This window comes from Amblyomma mixtum, chromosome 8 (assembly GCF_055824585.1).
Source record: "Amblyomma mixtum isolate Tamu chromosome 8, ASM5582458v1, whole genome shotgun sequence".
Classification (NCBI taxonomy): Eukaryota; Metazoa; Arthropoda; class Arachnida; order Ixodida; family Ixodidae; genus Amblyomma; species Amblyomma mixtum.
Genome location: NC_143019.1, coordinates 18,419,079 through 18,438,940, shown reverse-complemented (window position 1 = coordinate 18,438,940; position 19,862 = coordinate 18,419,079). Strand labels below are relative to the sequence as shown.

At 49.9% G+C, this 19,862-nt stretch overlaps 1 protein-coding gene across 1 annotated transcript in view; it reads right to left on the bottom strand.

Moving 5' to 3' along the window:
• Positions 1-15,096: 15,096 nt before the first annotated feature.
• LOC149331559 (amblin-like) overlaps positions 15,097-19,862 on the bottom strand; it is a 48,463-nt gene continuing 43,697 nt past the window's right edge. The window contains exons 3-4 of the mRNA XM_089557367.1: positions 18,816-18,995; positions 15,097-15,176 (exon numbers count right to left, since the gene is read on the bottom strand). Of these exons, the coding sequence (XP_089413493.1) occupies positions 15,097-15,176; positions 18,816-18,995 (260 nt within the window). The remainder of the gene's footprint in view (positions 15,177-18,815; positions 18,996-19,862) is intronic.

Below are 19,862 nucleotides of genomic sequence, written 5' to 3'. Positions count from 1 at the left end.
TCTTTCGCGCATTGCTAGCTCAGGTTTTACATTTCGTGCACATTCGTGACTTAACTTCTGATTATGAAAAATTATGAAGATTATGAAGGGCTGCTTTGCGAAAGAGCGCCATGGCACAAGGTTTGGTCTACACAATGGGTGGACAGAGGCCCGTTGTCCTAACATTTCGCCCTCTGTTTTGGGCGATGTGGGAAGAAAAAAAGGCACAAAGAAAGGTAAAACGAAATTCACCCCATTGAAGGGGAGCACCAGAAGAGGCGCAAGCTTGTACGACCTGGAAAAGCGGTGCGTGCCGGGCGGCACTGGGGTTCCAACCTCCCTACCGCTGGCATACGATAGTTAGCTTTGACAGAGCAGTGCAATCGAGATAGCCATGAACCTGGTCTGCGGGTAGTGAAAATGAGGTGGTTACATGATAGGGACAACCTCCGACGCCAAGGATGTTGCGTGCTGTAATCGTATTTATACTGCTCCTGTGACTTCCAGCATACTCTGATAAACTCAGGTTTTCTCATTATAACCCTGCGCGTCGGGCCCAGTGCATATGGACACCCTTTTTGTTTTAACAGAGTACGCAAGTGCACATCACCTAGAACCTGATCTAAGTAGCCGAGGATGCTACTCTGCTAGGCACCTGTCTCTCTCAGAACATCGCTGCATGAGAAACAGTTTGAGAAGAACGACTGATGAAACAAATATTTAAGTCTAAGTAGACAGCGCGAGCAACCAAAGAAGGCTAGGATTCAGATGGTTAAAGATTAGTTAGATTAGTTCATGGGGGTTTAACGCCCCAAAAGCGACTCAGGCTATGAGGGACGCCGTTGTCAAGGGCTCCGGAAATTTCGACCACCTGGGCTTCTTTAACGCGCACTGATATCGCGCACCACACGGGCCTCTAGAATTTCGCCTCCACCGAAATTCGACCGCCCAGGCCGGGACCAAACTCGTGTCTTTTGGGTCAGCAACCGAGTGCCAGGTATAGGTAAATTGCTGTACAGGTCTCATGCGGTCATGATGTTTATTGGGTAACACCATGCTGCACACTGGACCACGGTGTTCGAATGCATCAAAGGCCTCTGGCACTCCACAAGCACTTTGCTGAATGCAGCAAATTAGCAACCCCCCATAATAAGAAGAATCCCTCATAATTTTTGAAGAAAATGGGGGCGACAAGCAAGTTTGCACTCCTGGGTGAAAGCGGATAGCCAGATGGAATACTACTGCCGCGCAAGTTTGTTGAACTCCCCCCCCCCCCCCCCCGTACCACACGATAGTGCATCCATATTTACAAACAATTCTTTCACCCCTCTTTTCATTTTTCTGAACTATTTTATGACTTTACTTTTCATAAGTGATACCGTCACTACCAAGTCCGTGGCCGCATTCTTCGCGGGGGCGCTCTTTGGGAGTATGTCAGTATGGAGGTTCTCGCCCAGATTGAAACAGTCACCGCCTCCATCCTTTTGTCGTAGAGAATGTTGACCCTAGCCCTCCTGCACCGCCTTGCACGGCTCACTTTCTGTGCTATTTCGGTGACTTGCCTGTATTACGCGTTCGAGGAGCTTCATGCTTATCCGGGTTCTGCTCAGGCGTCCTCTACTCCTCACTCAATTTGAAAAGACTGCCTACCCTATCCCAACGGCAGCAACATACACCGCACTGCAATGTTAACTCTCTCACAGTAGACCTCCTGCTTCAAGCAGCACCACGCATCTATACATCGAGGTATTTATAAGTGCACTCTTTTTCTCTTCTTTACCCATCAGGACCGAGAGGACAAGCCCTATGCAGAAAGCTTGAAGCGCAATTCGCAAAAAACTTCACGGCCGGGAACAACCGTTGAGGTGAGAACCCCTGAGATTAAAATACTTGCCAGAAGTAGTAGAGCATCCATCCACGCCAACAACGTACGCTCTGAAATTGGGGAGAAGATTTGCGCCAGAATATAGCCTATGTGGCTAAAATAAAAGAAATGTGCAATAACTGTGACTCCTGATTTCTTTATTCATGTCCAACATGAACAAAAGTTAGAGATATTGAAAACTGTAAGGTCGAGATTTAAGATTATAGAAGCTAATGGTCCAATGTTCCTATATGTAGCAAAAGCTTTCTTTTATATTGCTTCCATGGCTCTCGCCGAGCAGTTAAAGCCAATGAGGAACGGTTATGACAATAGCAAAAACGTTAATAGCAAAAATATCATAGCCTACCGACGGGAGATATGTGTATATATTGATTCTTATAGTTAAATCTTAGAATATATAAAAAATTGGGCTCATAAACGCTTTCCCGTTCAAAAATGCTTTTGTACAAAATTGTTGGGTATGTGTGCTCCCGTATCTTTCACCGCTGTAAAGAACCGAATATATCCGATATGATGGAAACAGCAGTGAAGAACAGAAAAGAGCACTGTGGGTGCTAGCAGCGCTTTTGATGTCCGAGCTTTCGTTTCAGAGGTGCGCTCTCACCGATGTGGCTTGCCTGTTTGGTCAATACCGCTGTTTATTTACCAGTTGTACTCACAGTGAAAGGTAGGTAGGTAGGTAGGTAGGTAGGTAGGTACGTACGTAGGCATAAGCATAGGCATAGGCATAGGCATAGGCATAGGCATAGGCAGGCATAGGCATAGGCATAGGCAGGCATAGGCAGGCATAGGCAGGCAGGTCGGTCGGTCGGTCGGTCGGTCGGTCGGTCGGTCGGTCGGTCGGTCGGTCGGTCGGTCGGTCGGTCGGTCGGTCGGTCGGTCGGTCGGTCGGTCGGTCGGTCGGTCGGTCGGTCGGTCGGTCGGTCGGTCGGTCGGTCGGTCGGTCGGTCGGTCGGTCGGTCGGTCGGTCGGTCGGTCGGTCGGTCGGTCGGTCGGTCGGTCGGTCGGTCGGTCGGTCGGTCGGTCGGTCGGTCGGTCGGTCGGTCGGTCGGTCGGTCGGTCGGTCGGTCGGTCGGTCGGTCGGTCGGTCGGTCGGTCGGTCGGTCGGTCGGTCGGTCGGTCGGTCGGTCGGTCGGTCGGTCGGTCGGTCGGTCGGTCGGTCGGTCGGTCGGTCGGTCGGTCGGTCGGTCGGTCGGTCGGTCGGTCGGTCGGTCGGTCGGTCGGTCGGTCGGTCGGTCGGTCGGTCGGTCGGTCGGTCGGTCGGTCGGTCGGTCGGTCGGTCGGTCGGTCGGTCGGTCGGTCGGTCGGTCGGTTTACGGTGTTTAACGTCCCAAAGCAACTAAGGCTATGAGAGACGCCGTAGTGAAGGGCTCCGGAAATTTCTACCACCTGGGGTTCCTTAACGTGCACTGACATCGCACTGTACACGGGCCTCAAGAATTTCTCCTCCAAAGAAATTCGACCGCCGCGGCCGGGATCGCAACCGCGTCTTTCGGATCAGCCGCCGAGCACCATAACCACTGAGCCACCGCGGCGGCCCACAGTGAAAGGGAAAAACAGCGGCCTTCATCACTCGCTGTGTGTGGTCGGTCTGTTAACGATTATGGGGGTGGTGGTGAAAAACATTTATGGAAAATTAAGTTTTTTTACAGAAAGGTGATTGGGGTAGGACCCTATTGGCCCTTTCCCCTTACAATACTGGGTGGAGCCCCTATTCCGGTGCCCCATTGGCAAGCAACGCCGCCCGCGTCCGTTGAACTAAAGCCTTTTGGCTGTTTAGGTCTTGACAGCCGAGCAGGGCCGAATCCCAGTCCTCTCTGGTGGGGTTGGGGTTGGGGGGGATAGATGGGTTTGATTGACACGCCCAAACCATGTGGAAGGTGTCAGCCACCTCCCCACAGAACTGGCACGCGCCATCAAAGGATGTATTGAAATGTTTAAGCACCGCCGGGCACAGCACAGTGTTAGTAAGAATTTTGATGAGGAGGCGCTCGTCAGCGCGATCCAGACCCTTACAAGGGGCCGGGTAGCGCCGGTTCTCCTCCTTGTAGTAATCGGTGATTTGTTTGAATGTAAGGGCCAGATTGTCTGAATGGGAGTACCCTTCCAAGGACAGGGAGATAGCTCGGGGAGAGAGTGCGCGGGCGGCCTGATCGGCCTGTTCGTTTCCCTGGAGTCCCTGGTGACGGGGGGCCCAAATCAGGTTGCGTGGAGTTGGATCTTCGCATCGACAGCTATATTCCAGTATGCGCCAGGCAAGCGGGGGAGCCCAGCCCAAATCGTACTTCCGACAGGCCCCTCGCGAGTCGGTGATGATGTGTTTTGACTTGGGATTCGTGAGAGCCAGAGCAATGGCAATCTCCTCCGCGTGTGTTGCGTTGTAGGCTTTGAAAGTGAGCCCGTTAACTGTGTTTGTGTTGTGTACGACTGCGGTCGTGTACCAACGCGCGTGGTGTGGGCCGGCAACGTCCATGTAATACACGTGTTCTTGGTTACCATAGTATCGCGCCAACGCTTCCGCGCGCGCCTGGCGACGACCGCTATGGTCTTCTCTGGACATGTTGCGGGGAAGGGGTCGGGCCCGGAGGGCGCGTCTCCAGGGTTCTGGCACTCTCTCCCTTTCCTCAATGTGGTAGTTATGTTTGATGTGTAGCCGGTCCAAGAGGCGGCGACCGGACGTGGTCTGTGCAAGACGCGTGTATTGGTTGACTAAGTGTGCTTCTCGAAGCTCCCGAAATGTGTTCACCACGCCCAAGGCCAGAAGCCTCTGGTTGGACGTGGTGACCGGGAGATCGAGAGCCCGCTTGATGACTTTCCGCAGGATGACCTCCAGTTGGTCATCATTGTGTTTGCGCAGGTGCAAGTAGGGAGTTGAGTAGAGGATTCTACTCGTTACGAAAGCATGGGAAAGCCGCAGTGCATCCTTGCTTCGTAATCCGCCCCGCTTGTTGGAGACCCGGCGGACCATGCGGCCTACCTGGTCTCCCACCGTGCGAAGTTTGGCTAGGGTGGTGTCGACTCTGCGTTGGTGGTGTATGAAGAGGCCAAGGACGCGGATCTCCTTGGCCTCCCGGATCGATCCCGAGGGGAGACTGATGCGAAGCGGTGTTGTGTCCCGAGGGGAGGGACGTAAGTGCACAAATTCTGATTTAGCTGGGGCGCACTGGAGTCCGCAGTAGGCCGCGTAGTCGTCTACTAGGGTCGCCGCTGCTTGCAGGCAGGACTCCATGTGGCCCAGGTTACCTTGCGTGGCCCAGATTGTAATGTCATCCGCATAAAGAGCGTGATGTATCCCGGGCAGAGAAGACAATTTGGACGGAAGACGAAGCATTGCCAAATTGAAGAGCAGGGGAGACAGGACCGCGCCTTGAGGTGTTCCCCTCGAGCCGATGGTGTATGGCCCGTGTTCCGCATCTTGTATGCGTATATAGGCTTGACGTTCTGTAAGAAATTGTCTTATGTAATGGAATGTTTTGTGGCCACGGTTCGTGTTACTGAGGTGGTCCACGATTACTTCATGTTTGACGTTGTCGAATGCGCCTTTAAGATCCAAGGCCAGGACCACCTTGTCATTGTGGGGACATTCTACAGGATCTAAAATGTCGTGGTGGAGCTGCAGAAGTATATCCTGTGCTGACCTGTGAGGACGAAAACCGAACATAGTGTTCGCGAAAATGTGCTGTTTCGGGATAATCGGAGAGTCTGTCACGCACCATCGTCTCCATCAGCTTGCCGACACAAGACGTGTGGGAGATGGGGCGAAGGTTCTCCACATCAATAGGTTTGCCGGCCTTCGGAATGAAGGTCACGAGAGCCGATTTCCAATCGAGAGGGAGAGGAGTCTCTCCGTCCCAAATGCTATTGATGTATTTGAGGAGCGCGGCGTAGGCTGCGTTGGGAAGGTTGGCCAAGAGCTTGACCGTAACCTTGTCGCGCCCGGGTGCAGTGCCCCGCTTCATCTTGCTTAAGGCCGCCCGGAGGTCGTGGAGCTGGAACAGAGTGTCCAGCTCCGTGTTCTCTCCGCCTGCATAGGAGTACGCCGCCGGCCGGGGGTCCTTAGTGGTGCACAGGTATAGATCCCTGAGCGTGTGCGCTAGCTGTGTTGTCGATCCTGTAAAGTTGTGCAATGCCCTATGTAAGTGGCGTTGGGTTTCCGTGCGTGTTTGTATTGGATCGATGAGAGCGTGGAATAGGCGCCACGTGTTGCGGCCAGACATCTGGCGCGCAGCCGCGTTGCACCGGTCAACCCAGTTAGTGTCGGCTAGCTGAGTAGCATATTCCGCTGCCTGTTGTGTGAGTTCGAGGATGCGTTTCTTTAGGCGTCTGTTATGTTTCTGTTTCTTCCATCGTTTGGTGAGGCTGGGCCGGCCTCCCAAAGGTGGAGCAAGTGGTTGTCCACGTCCGTTTGTGTTTCTGTGAGCTGTATCTGCTTTTCGTGTTGTTTGAGTGTAGACGTGAGCGATTTGGACCATGCGTCGTATCCCGACTGGAGGGGGTCCACGATGGGTAGAGAGGTGCGGAAAGTCGTCCAGTCCGGGACACGAGCTTGTGTTAGTGGGCGTTTCAGGGGACGCATGTAAATGGTTGTGTTGATTATACAGTGATCACTACCCAGAGTGTCTTCTGTATTCAGCCAGTCGGCATGGCGTATGTTGCGTGTAAATGTGAGGTCCGGGCAAGTATCTCGTTGAATCGAATAGCCGACACGTGTTGGGTTGGCGGGGTCAGTGTGTAAAGTTAGTCCAAGTGTGGAAAGAAGTTCCGCAAGCTTCCTCCCACGTCTGTCCTTCCCGGGGGTACCTCCATAGCCTGCTCGGGGCGTTGAAATCCCCGACGATCAGAAGGGGATCCCTTCCAGAAACCTGCATAGCTTGGGTGAAAATTTCATTGAACGTGGCGTTCTTAAGTTTAGGTGGGCAGTAAATGTTTAGAATGTGTACAGGTGGGTCAGACCGCTTTAGGGGCAGCACTGACACCATCGTGTATGGGAAAGGCGGTGTTGTGGGGAGCGTGACCTCCTGCGCAGTATACTGCTTGTGAACAAGTATACATGTCTGCGGGTTGTGTTGAAATGTAGTGTAGTTGGTTAGTTTGGCCCCGCCGCCGGGTTCCTGAAGGGCAACCACGGCAACGATGAACTCAAAGGTCTCAAGATAGAGCCGGAGATGAGTCCGCTTCGTGCGGTTCTTGAGACCACGGCAGTTCCACTGCGTTAGTGTAAGCGGCTGAGTTGGTCTTGCTCGCGACTTAGGGTTGGGGGCCATGGTCGGAGGCGGAGGGTGGGGTTACGTTGTTAAGCCTCCCCAGTCCGCTAGTGCCCGGCGCAGACGTGCAGGAGTCTTCCGAGAAGTCAAACTCATCGGGAATAACTCTGTTGAATTTGGAGGGGCGGTTAGCGTCCCTGATGGGCCCTACGCGTTTAAGGACGCGCGGATTGTCTTTTATCCATTTTTGGATAATGTGAGTTACAGCTTGTGTCACCTGTGCGATGACACTCTCCACCTGACGCGCAATGGTATCGTGGATAATTTTGGGGAGGTCAGCCAATTGAGTTTCAATCGCGGTGACCCGGCTCTCCAGGGCCGCGGCACGACTCTCCACAGGAGTAGGAATCTCCCTGTCTGTGATGTTTTCTTCCTCGCCGCTCGACGCGGGCGGAGTAGGGAATTGGGCTTTGAGCGAGTTAAGCTTGCTGGCTAGTTTTTCGTTTTGAGCTCGCAAGAGGGCGAGCTCGCGCTTGAGTTCCTGCGTCTCGGCGGTGCTGGTGGGGGAGGAGGGAGGAGGGGAAGCGCTGAGAGCTGGGAACTCCGCTGCTCCGGGTGGTGGCGGTACTGTTGCTGTCTTGCCAGGGGGAGGCCGTGGCGTCTTCTGGTTGTTTTGCTGCCGGCCGGTGGCGTGACTTCCCCGTGTCGTGCCGGAATTGGCTCCCTTGGGTGGCTTGATTGGCGGCCTGGGCCCTGGCTGCGGAAGCCGGATGAATTTCCTGGTGCATTCGCGGGAGCTGGTGAGGTGCGGGCCCCCGCATATTATGCACATGGGATTGCAAACGTGGGGTCCATCACCTCAGTACCAACCCCCACGTTCTGGCCACAAAGGCCGCATCTGTCTTTGACCGGGGTGGGACAGTTGTCCACCCGGTGCCCCAGGGTGCCGCAACGGCACGTTTTGTTATACTCTTTGACGGGAGTCAGTTCTGCATTGTAGTGGACGTAACGCGGAACGCTGCGTCCCTCAAAAGTTAGCACAACTACATTCGATGTTCCCAGCTTGCGCACATGGACTAATTCACCACCGCGCCACTGCACACTATGTTTCAAGGATTCGCTGGTTTCAAGGTTATGCACAGTAATCACACCACGACAAACATCACCGGTGAGCTTGAGGTGTCCGTGAAGCGGGAGCGATCCTTTGCTGGTGGTAATTTGGATGTCCGTCAGAAGCTTTTGAGCCACCTTCGGGGTTCTTCGTGCCACAGACGATAATATTTTGTTCCCAATTTGGAGAAATTGTAATCGCATTCATATGCTGTCTGCCGATGAGTTGCGAAATGGCAGCGCCGAGCTCACCGTGCTGGAATGCTGTCTTGAGGGCGATCGTACTGCGTGGCCGCAGCACAATCACGTAATCGTCAGGGTTCATCCTGACCGTTGGCTTGGGCGTCCACTTGGAGACTGGTGAAAATGTCTTTTGTGGACATTTAGAAGACGGAGCGCGAGCGTCTTCTGTTGCTGATTTGTCGAGAGGAGTCTTGGGCATTGCAGCTCCTCGTGCGTTCTGCCGGCGGCGGCGCCGGCTCTCAACGACTTGAAAAAGGGCAGCTTGCTGCGCCGAAATGGTGGATGGGCCATCCTCTGGCTGGCTTGCAGGGACAGACGACCACGACAGAGTCGTGGGGTCGTATCCGCGTTGTTCAGGCAGAGCCATGTTGAGAGGTTGACCCCGCGGGCGTCTCCGCAGCCAGCGGCGGGGGAGCCGGAGCCGTTAGGCTCAGCTCGACCGCTACGTGGGGATGCGGAGGGTTGCTCGAAGTGGCCGAAAATTGGGCGTACCTGGGTCAGATCGGTGTCTCCAGGATCCTGCTGACTTCACAGATGCAGACGCACAGGTTTGATGGGTGTTATATCAGATTGCCGCGGTTCCTGTCGAAAATCGACGGAGCCGATGTGCCACGCGTCCGATCACTCCGCGCTCAAACGCGGCGTCCCACAATCTTAACGATTATACTTTCATGTGATCCGCCGCTTATGAACCCGACCTCAAAACTTGTAGCAAAAGCATAAGGCAAAGAAGCGTGAGCGACATGGCTCGAGAGTAATCGCCTGACATGAGAGAAGATGTGATGACAGCGTTATTATTTGGATCTTTCCGTAATAACATGTACTAAGCAAGCATCAAATGAAGCAAAAGCGGTATCAAGAAAGAAAGGGGGAAAATGCAATGTATAGCCGCCACACATGATGGCTGGCTCCTGAACCCACAGCGGGACTCCTGCAGGCCTAATCACCTCAAACCATTTGGTCGATAGCCTTATCAAGCTTCTACTGTCAGTCGCTATCCTCCCCCCAGAATTTGCAATCGGAAGCTGTCTTCTTTGAAAGCGTGTCTTTAGAAGTACGCAGTATATTATATGTAAACGTAGATTAACAAAAATTACGAAATTTAATGTTTCGGTTGCAGAAGGAGGCCATTAATAGCAGCTGCAGTTAGAACCGGCCAGATTGAATATCGTAAAAGATATCGCGTAAAATACGATGTCTGTTAGAAAAGTATCTAACTTTTTTTTTTTTTGCGAACACCTGATGGATATGAGACAAGCGCGCTTGCATCAGGCGACCTTGAACCTTCATGCGCATGCATGAATTTTTTCCCGACTGCCGATAGCGTCAGTCGCTGGGAAGCAGCGTTTGAGTGAGGCAGTGTGCAGTGCTCTCGGCCTACCTAGGTAGGCCTCATTTGTAGGCCTCATTTGTAGGTCTCATTTGTAAACGCGACCAATTTCCTGTAATATGGCACTGCTTGTTTTCGACCTAAGCAGGGACGCCTTGGATACCAAATATACCTCAAAAGCAGGCTCCAATGCCTTTTATCAACTGCTTTCTTTCAATCTCAACCGCATTAAAGAGAACCTTGCTGCTTATGGTTGACGAAGTGGCCTTATATGATCCGTGTGAGGAGCTCCTCACCTCACTTTATGAGTTACTCCTACCCTCTTCCAGACTTGTACCCTTGGAGTTAGAACTGAATTATTACTTCGCCTACCTAGTCCTTTTCTTCCCCATCCCCCAACTATGACTACGGGCCCTGGTCCGACAATAAATGTATATTTATTCAATCATTCCATAAACCAAGTTATGAAGTTTTAAACGTGATGCTGATGAATATTACTACATTAGCGAAGCCTGATGTTCTTGTTGCGCATTGTACATTCAAATCGCTCTTTATTTCAGATCAGGACTTCCGCCTGAACCATCAGACTTCGGCGATGCTGCTTGTACGGCAGATGTAAGCATGACCAAATAGTTTGCCTTATAATATAGAAACCAGTGAATACTATATCTTTCTGGGGAGCTTGCGCTGCCCACGTAGCACTGCGGTTGTTCCACATCATAACCAAAATCTTCCTCTTGCTCTAATTCGTGTTTGTAGGAAGAGGTGAGAGCGAGAGGCGCAGGGTTCGCCATGTAGTCCTGCCGCGCGTCAGTAATAGTTCGGCGTATTTCGCCCGAAACAATGCTAATCTCTACTTGAAGACCATATTAATTGTGTGCGTGCAAATTGCAAAATCGCTTTCGCATCCTACACACATTATCTTTGTACCCTGTTATATAACACAATTTGCTCCAAATTCTATGGCCACATCGGTAGGAGAATCTGGAGGCTGGGAACTGAAGTTTCTTTTGTAAAAGTTTTATGAAGCACTGGTTAAACAGCGTCTTACCAAAGAAAAGTTATCTAGACATGGAAAACTTTTTTTCTTCTATGTGCCACTCAAGAGCATTGGAAGACTGTTTCATAGTAACTTAAAGAATAGCTGTTCATTGTGCTAAATCTCCAAAATTTTCGCCGGGCAATGGGAATCGCAGTCATGTCTACGTCGCACAAGATGATGATGCGGTGTAAAGGTAGTCCCAAGGTGGGCATGCTGATGTTTCCTGGTCATTGCGAAGTAACCCTTTCAGTACTCTCTCTTGTAACTCTGGGCGGGGGCATGGGAGGTGGGTTGTGTTGGTAGCGTTGGCCGCCGCACTCGTATTACCGCACAAGTGAACAGCCACCGTCGGTTGAATGTCGACTGTGCTGCAGCCTCGGTAACGGTAGAGTAGTGATGAGACACGACGACCCGTTCGCCTCGGCTCTCTATCCCACCAGCTATGCAGAACGATATTTAGGGTTCTTTTGAGCACGCCGCAAGTTTCCCGCCACTTAGAGTCTCCCATGAGCCCACCGCAGATACGTCGCCAACGCCACTACAGAAGTGCTGCTGCGGATCGCTTGTCTACCGCGCTCTCCTCCGCGGTGCATCTCCTCTGCTTCGTTCCGTGCCGTGCCCTTCCGCCGCTTGGAGACTGAGGAGTTCTCACCATCTACTCGGGTTCGAACGTGGTGGCGCAGCCGCATTACGATAGGGAACACAACCTAAGTTTGGCTGCGTGACGATAGCGCCACTCTTTCCCTAGCGGCGGAATTCTGAGGCGTTGATCAACCACGACGCTGCCGTTGCGCTTTCACTGAGCGTGTTCTCATGCTCTGCGCGCTTTCTCCGCGTTCTTCTCGTTGCGGCCGTCTCCGCGCGGGAGCGCTGGTTGTGTACCAGATGCCGGACGGCTGTACCCTTAGGCGATTATGCTCATCGGCGGGAAGTTTTAGTGATGACCGAGGCGGTGCCGTGGCTGCCTAAAGGCAGGGAAGCGTCTTGTTTGTTTCGTAGGCTTACCTCAGATGATGCAATCGTTTGCAGGCTTGTGTGTTGTCAATGAAATCTACGCAGTTGGAAGTGAGACTGTTACTGCGAATTTTCTTTCCAAGTGCACCCGCGCAGTGAGCAGGGGGTGATGCTGCTTTGTGCGCTGGTTGCGTGCTGTCAACAGCGCGAGTGGCATCACACACTACGATCGCGTTCATGCTCTTTCGCCAATCTCAGAGCAACGATAGGCTTCAACCCTTGTTCTTTCCTTCCCTTGCGTTTTCGGGTGCGTTTAATTTTTTGCGCAAATTTTTCGTCCAAAAGTTACGCAACATATTGCTTGTCTACAACATAGGTTGAACTATCTGCTATAAGCACAAAGCATGGATATGATGCGCTTGCTGCCAGTCGACAAGCCGGTGCAGATTTCTCTTCTTTTCCTCGTGCAGCCCAATTAGAGAAGCATACATGAATGTCATGCTTACTTATGAGCCCCCACGGCGGCTTCGTAGCTAGCGCGCTCAGCTACTGAGCCGGAGAATCTAAGTTAAATTCCAGGATTGCTGGGCTAAACGCAGATGCAGCCATGTGTCCGGCGATTTCATGCACGTTGAATAGACACGGGTGACTGTAATTATTACGGAGCACTCCACTGCGGACATCTTTCTAACGTCATGGTTGAGGTTACCCCTGTTGGGACTGGAGTGTCTCAGCCTGCTGCCTCTGTTGCGCTGAGCTGAGCGAAGAACGGTCGAGGTGACGGTGAGTGAACGGACGTTTATATACAGTGTTTACAAGGATATTTACATAATAGGAACAAGGGCCGAGAGCACAGCGGGATAGGGCGATTAGAGCTGTGCACGGGCCGCAAATTTCAGCCCGCGCCCGGTCTATCATCTGTTCCTCCCGTCCCCAACCCAGTGCAGTGCAGCGATCGTGACCCCAAGAGGAGACAACCAGCAAGCACTGCACGACCTATTCTTCACCAACCAAGAACCTCATAGCGGCCCGAGCCCTACACTACTAACGGAGGCCCGGCCCGGCCCGACACTCAAGAAACCTAAGCCCGCCCGGGCCCGGCCAGAGTTATGGCCCGGCCCGGGCCCGGCCCGACCTGCAAAACTGACATTGAAGTGACGATGAAACAGAAAGAGGTAATTTAAGGAAAATCAGTTTATGTCAATGTTCTTAAAATGCTCGGCTCTCATGGTCTAGATGAAAATTAGTGAGTATATGCAAACACGGCGTATGTAGAGAGTTATCACTCCAAGTTATTATGTAAAAACAACAAATCGTCCATTGATGACGGCTTCAATCGCGATCGCGAAGCCCGGCCGGCCCGTCCGAGACAAATGTACCGTGGCCCGAGCCCGGCCCCGGCCCGGGTGAATAGACTTCCGCAAGGCCTGAGCCCGGCCCGCGGGCCGGGCCGGGTACGGGCTTTCGGGCCGGCCCGAGCCTGTGCACAGCTCTAAGGGCGATGCCCTGCTGAGAGCGTCTCTCTGGCTATGATGGCGCGTCTGCTACCCGTCTCCTGCTGCGTCTGTTGTTGTTGTTGCGACTGAGAGAAGGATGAAAAGGAAATTGCACGGGCCTGCCAACTGGCTCGGGCCGAGCCACCACCGCTGCCACGTGCAGATAGAAGAGAGTTGAAAGATGAGGAAAGATAAAAAGACAGGAAAGACGCGAGGAAAGACAACAAGCCATAATGTAGGGAACCTCCGCCGCCGGTCCAGAGGCGAGAAGAGCCGTCCGCCGTGGTGTGCACCCCCCGACGACTCCCCACTTCAATGACCGACTCCAGAAGCACCAGCTCCACCTCCGCTTCCCCGGCCCCTTCTGTTGCTTGCTTCGGAATGCTTCGCCACCAGGACCTGCCAGTCTTCAGCGGCACCGACGATCAAGACTTTGAGAACTGTTTTCATATCCATAACTTTGAAATACTCATAATACAGAGAAAAATAAAAGAAAACATGTTGGTGGCAATTTTTGGGGCAGGTCTTGTCGGTCACTCATATGGTGCATTTCCCCTTGCGTTTTGTGGTGATCTGATTCTTAGTTTTGTATTGATTTTTTTCTATTTTATAGGCCTTGCAGCCTTGTTCTCACGTCCTTCGTCGCCCTTCTCGCTTCTGCTCCTCGCTGTAAAGATTAAGTGTTCGGTAGAAAGTGAGTACCAGTCTCCGTCTCTGACTGCGACCTGTCGCTTTCGCGCTGCATCTTTTCGTTATGTGATAACAATCGCCACAAAACGCCTCCTTACGTGATTCGTTTCTGATGTAGACAGACTAACTAACTTTTGCAAGCACAGTGCTTTCTTGCGTGTTTTCCTCATAAAATGTTTTATTTTGCCTTAACTTAGTGCAAGAAGGCATGAAGCACCAACTAGCCTAGTAACAATTTTCTTAAAGGGCATTTGGTGCAAGATTATGTACCTTTGTTTAAAAAAATCGTGCACAATTACGTCAGTCTATTTGTCTCTTGATTACACGGAATCCAGTCACTTTAAATGCATTCCGTCTGTGTTTTCACGCATTTTCAAGGAAAACATCGCCATCCGATTTCATTGCAAGCCAGACTAAAACTATTTTAAAGAATATAAGACAGTATAATCACAATCAGTATTCTTGAGTACGCTACTCTTGTTTCCTAATCAAGTCGACGTTATAAAGATAAAGAAAATGATTCAAGATTATCAGCAGTAAACACATTTACTTACCCATTCGCGATCAAAACATTTACCCAGTGTAAAATATCCTACTTTGTCATGGACAGCCTCTATGAGTAAATGTCTTCCTAAGCTGTAAGCTTTGCGTGCGTGGTTCTCATATGTTCGTATCCTGTAAATACCATTGTACAAAGTATATGAACGGTGTCGTTTCCTAATTTTGTATTTTATTTTCTCTCATACCTGCTTGGTGTAAAGCGACTCCACATTATTAAGAAATAAATACAGCTCCTCACCTCACTACAGATGAGTACGGCCACCTGCACAGTCTTTGAATATATGCTCAGGTCAAAACTGGTTTCAGAGCTTTTTCAGCAGTATTGCCACGCTTGAACAGGGAATGTAATCGAAGTGATCTTCTTCTTTTTTGTTTCATTTGCTCCCATTCTTCTTGCTGCAAATATTTTAAATTCCAGACGCTCAATGTAGGTACTGCGCTTGATTGATGGACGAACAAATATTAGGCAGGCCCATTTTATTCCTCCAAAGCATCGTATAGTGAAATTTGCTGCGCATAACTTGCAAAAGTAGGAAAAGAATCCCTGTAATCGTTGGCTTTCCTGCTGTGTCTTCAGAGGTTCGTCGCACCAACCCTGGGTCTCACTCGGCTCTGTTTGTCGCAGCGTTGCCATCCAGCGTCCTGTTACGGACCCGCTTGCAGTACTCCACTGCGTTGAAATCTAGTCGAGAAAATGCATGTTAAGCGAGTACAGGCTTGCCCGGAAAACCAAGACAAGAAATAATTAGAAAGTTCTTAACCATTTTTAATCGCAATTCCAAGCCTTCGTTGTTTGCTGAAATATATTTCTTTATGCCCAAAATATATATCGCAAGTAAGTGTGTAAAGGTCCCACTTCTTGTTCGCAATTTTGGCGGGTTTAGGAGCTTATCCAAAAGCGAAATATTATAGCTAAATTTTCAAGCAACAGTCTGACGCTAGTATATGGCATATAGATGTTCACCTAATCGGCACAATAGTGCCGTCCCTACTAGCACTTACAAAGAATCACTAATTTGCATTCTTTTTTAGATTTGTTTCCAAGGAACGTAGCGTAATGTATTTAAGGCGGCTGTCTGTGCCCTACTAAGATAAAGCTGTCGAAACCTAACAACAAATATTTCCTAGAAGGAAAGGTTCCGAAACAGTGCGAAAATATTTTGCCGTCAAAACTGCCAAGAAAGCGAGGGTCCTGCTCATGGCAATCATGAATTTCATTAAAAAATTTCCTATTTCTCAGTTTCCGCTGCTTCAGAGGAGAGAAACAATTTGCACAAATCTGCAGAGTTAAGTGAACGCCCTGCACGTTAATCGTAAGTTCTGTGTATAAACTTCTAAGCATGCTATCTCAACTAATCGACGTTATCACAACCGATCATATAAATTTTACATGCATTGGACTTCCTTCTGAGATTGGTATTAATATGCTGTAACACAGTCGTATTTTTCATCTATTTCTTTCTGTGTACAGATGAAATGTGAATTAGGTCATGCTTTGTTGCTCTGCTGCGACCACTTTTAAAGCAGTCTGCGTACCTTTCTTTCACCGTAATGCGTTACTTATTTCAAGTGCACTGTACTTCAAACTCTACAAGAGAGCTGAGGCCCCGTCATGTGTCACACGCTTTTGCTCCAGCTTTCTGTTCGTTTGGTATAAAGAAAAGAACGTCTTTGATTTAATTTGATTCGATTTGATTTGATTGGGAATCACTTTTGACTGGAACAGCAGTGCGCGAAAGCTCAGGAGTCCTGCCTTCGCGATCGAACACTGTTCCTCCTGGGCGAAAAAAAATAACTGCAGATACGTTCTTGCAACAATTATGCGGTACCACATTGAAATATTAGGCAGAACGAAGATGTCGCCCTTCCACCCACTACATGATCTTATGTGAAATAAGTCATTAGGGTGCACAAATAGAGCATAGATTTATGGTACGCAGTTTTCTTTCCTTTTGTGATGATGGAAGCTGGCTTGGCGTGTAGCTACTTTGAGCCATGCCTACAAATGCCGACAAATCGTACTAGACCTCAAAACCGTCAAAAATTTGTAGCCAGTAATTTCCGAAGCTTAGCTATTATTAGGATTTATTGTTTACGCACAACTAATACATTATCAATCAGCGACTATTCTTGTAAAGCTTCTATTTTCGATGCTTTCTAATAAAATGCAACATAGTGCTTTATTTCAAAATTTCTTCTCCATCTCAATCACACCTATTTAGGACCTCAGCCTTCTTTTCTGACCAGACATTGTTTTGTACTGCATTATTTTGTTGTTTGCAGTTATTGTTGTAGATTTTATCGTTGCAATATGTTAGCACCCAGATTTTGCTTGTGTGCGCATTATTTGTGCTCGCAAGTAAAACGCATTGCTTTTGGAGCTGTGCACATGGGTTCTTTTGGGTACGATGGCGCTCAGAACATGACAATAATGGCCGCTTTTCAATATGGGCTTTATAATAAGTGAAGGTACCATGGGAACTGCAAGAACAGACAGTAACTCGGTAGAAAACCACCCTCTTTGAATTACAAGCTTAAGAACATGCAGGATTGCTGAAGCAGCACTTCTTCGTGAAGTACGATTTGAGTACATTTTCATTGTTCTAGGACAAACCGGAGACGATAGTATTTCGACTGTAGGCGTAATTTATGAATTGAACTATTTATGAAATTTTAGGCGTCGTGAAAATATAACTGCTCATGCGGCTTCACGTGAGCTCTAAGGATACTTTAGATCATTCGCGCGTGCCTTCTCCAGTCGCTCGAACGCCGCTTGATTACAGCGGCGCTGCATTTCATATGTATGTGCGTTACTATGTGCTGTTTGGCACACTCAAAAATTTATAGGACTTTGATTTCTCCGTACTACTGCTCACGGGAGCACTACGCTTCATACAGAGATAGCGTTCTTTGATGCATCATAAGAACTGCCGCCACTAGATTCACGTCCCAAACATCGCTTAGATGTTCAGCATATTCTGAGCGCTAGAAAGCCCTTGGGGAAGTAGAATACCTCCACAAGACATGAATCACTGGCAAGTGGTAATGCAGTTTGGGAAATAGCTCCTCAAATCCCACAGTTCTAAAATTCATGTTTCATTGATATACGCAATATGATTAAACGTTTCTGAGGATGTGTTTTGTGTGTTACGAGATGCATTTGAGCCGTATAAGCTTTTTGTTAGCTCCTCTAGGGACTTTAGAGGCAAACGTTTATACAAAATATTTATAAAACCTTGACGAGACACTTAGAATCTCCTTAAAGGGAATGACACGACAGCGTGAATGGGTCCCATAAGCGGCCTTGGATCCTCTTTGTGTATTACTTCGCCTTGGTTCTGCGTACCTGCTCATATGAGAAGAATTTTTCATTCCCAGACCGCGATAAGTTCTAATACCACTCCTGCCTCAGTGGTACAGTGGCGCACCGATGCGCCACAGCCTTGGCAGGTGGCTATTTCAGACACAGCCACCGTTTCTGCTTGAGACTCGGGCTGCTCCTCCCTGAGCAACCTTTCGCGACCAATTATTAATTTAACTGCCACCTGCCACAAGGGGCCCTTTGCTCACAGTCTGACCCTCAGGTTGCCGCCTGCCACGGCGGGCAGGTTGTGATGAGGTAGTCAGGTGACGTGACCTCTATGGCAGGTGGGCCACCGGCTTTTTTGGTCACAACGCCGCCGACAGCAGTGCATTTTCTGCAAAACGGGAGCCTAAACGCTTTCGAGTTAGAACACATTCTAAAGCGCCAACGTCCGGTGTTCATGCACCTTTGACGTGCATTCAGTGAATTTTACGAGGGCTGCTAGCTGTATTTTGTAGTAGCACATTAACACGAAAGAGTCCAATTAACTAGAGTGAAGAGTTGGTACAGGGGAGACTGCAATGGAGTTTTTCGCCGCTGCGTGCTTATAATTTTGAAACCGTATTTCTTTCTAGACTAAAAACTCTTAGTGCTCTCACAAGGTGCACTGGAGTTTAATTACTGCACTAGCAAATAATACGTTAATGCTACAAGGAAACTGAGTGCGTACGGGGTTAAGCAAGAGGTTGGTTGGTTTATGGGGTTTAACGTCCCAAAGCGACTAAGGCTATGAGAGACGCCGTAGTGGAGGGCTCCGGAAATTTGGACCACCTGGGGTTCTTTAACGTGCGCTGACATCGCACAGTACGCGGGCCTCTAGAATTTCTCCTCCAAAGAAATTCAACCGCCGCGGCCGGGATCGAAGCCGCGTCTTTAGGGACAGCAGCCGAGCACCATAGCCACTGAGCCACCGCGGCGGCTTTTAAGCAAGAGGGGGAAAGTAAAACAAAAACTTACTGGTGCAGGTGCCCATGCATTTCCTGCATCTAGAAAAGCTGTTGTGGTTTCTTCCGCAGCTACCGTCGATAAATTGAACACAGACGCCGTACTTTTCATCGAAGCGCCAGCGCTGCGTAGGTGTCCTGCATCTTTTTGGACTGGGCGGCCAGCTACAAGTCAATTGTGGGTTACTTCTCGCTGCAAATAGAGCCAAATAAAATACGTCGTTAACACTCAGCAAAGAAATCTTTGCCACAGCACTGGCACTTTGGCTATATTCGAAACGCGGCCGATTCTTCGTTACCGTTGCAATAGCTGGTGCCTTTTACACCCTCGCGGTGTTCTCAGGTTGCGAGGTGCAGAGAGTAGGCGCGCGCAGGCCGAAGGCAGACGTCGTCCGCACTGGCGATTGTAAAGCGAAACAATATTTAAATCCGATATAGGCCGTTTACCAGTTTACAATCCTTGGATGATGTCGATTCCGCGCCTCAAGATGTCAACTTCCGAACTCTCTCCTTTTTTTACCAGCCGTCTTCATGCCTTTGAAACATGAAAACGATATTTCTTCTCCTCAGAGTGAAGTTGCGCTTTCATAATTAGCTCTCTTGGATGAGCGCACACTATTGCGTTCCTTACGCTTCGGTTAGAACGTACCGATGACAAGTAGGCGCACAGAGCTATGAGTTCTGCGAATTTGAAACACTCGACCACATCTGGTTTCACCACACGAAAGAGCGCTCCCACGTGGGGAGCTTATCCCGACCTATAGAATACTTGTACAACTCCCGAACACCAAGCCAGTCATGTGGTGGTCATTTTCACCAGGAATTTGGGCATTGTGCGCCTGTTCCCGTACGGCGGCTGACTGTTTTTGACGTAGTCTACTGTAGTCATGTCGAGAAGTCAATCTTCTTCCTTGCCGCTCTTATGCCTGCTGATATATTTTCTTCTCCCTACTTTCCTGGTGACAAATATTAACCTAAAAGTAAGTAAGCGGAATTGAGAATGGCCACTCGCTGTCTATTACGTACGCAGAGGGGCTACTACACGTCTTAACGAAAACGT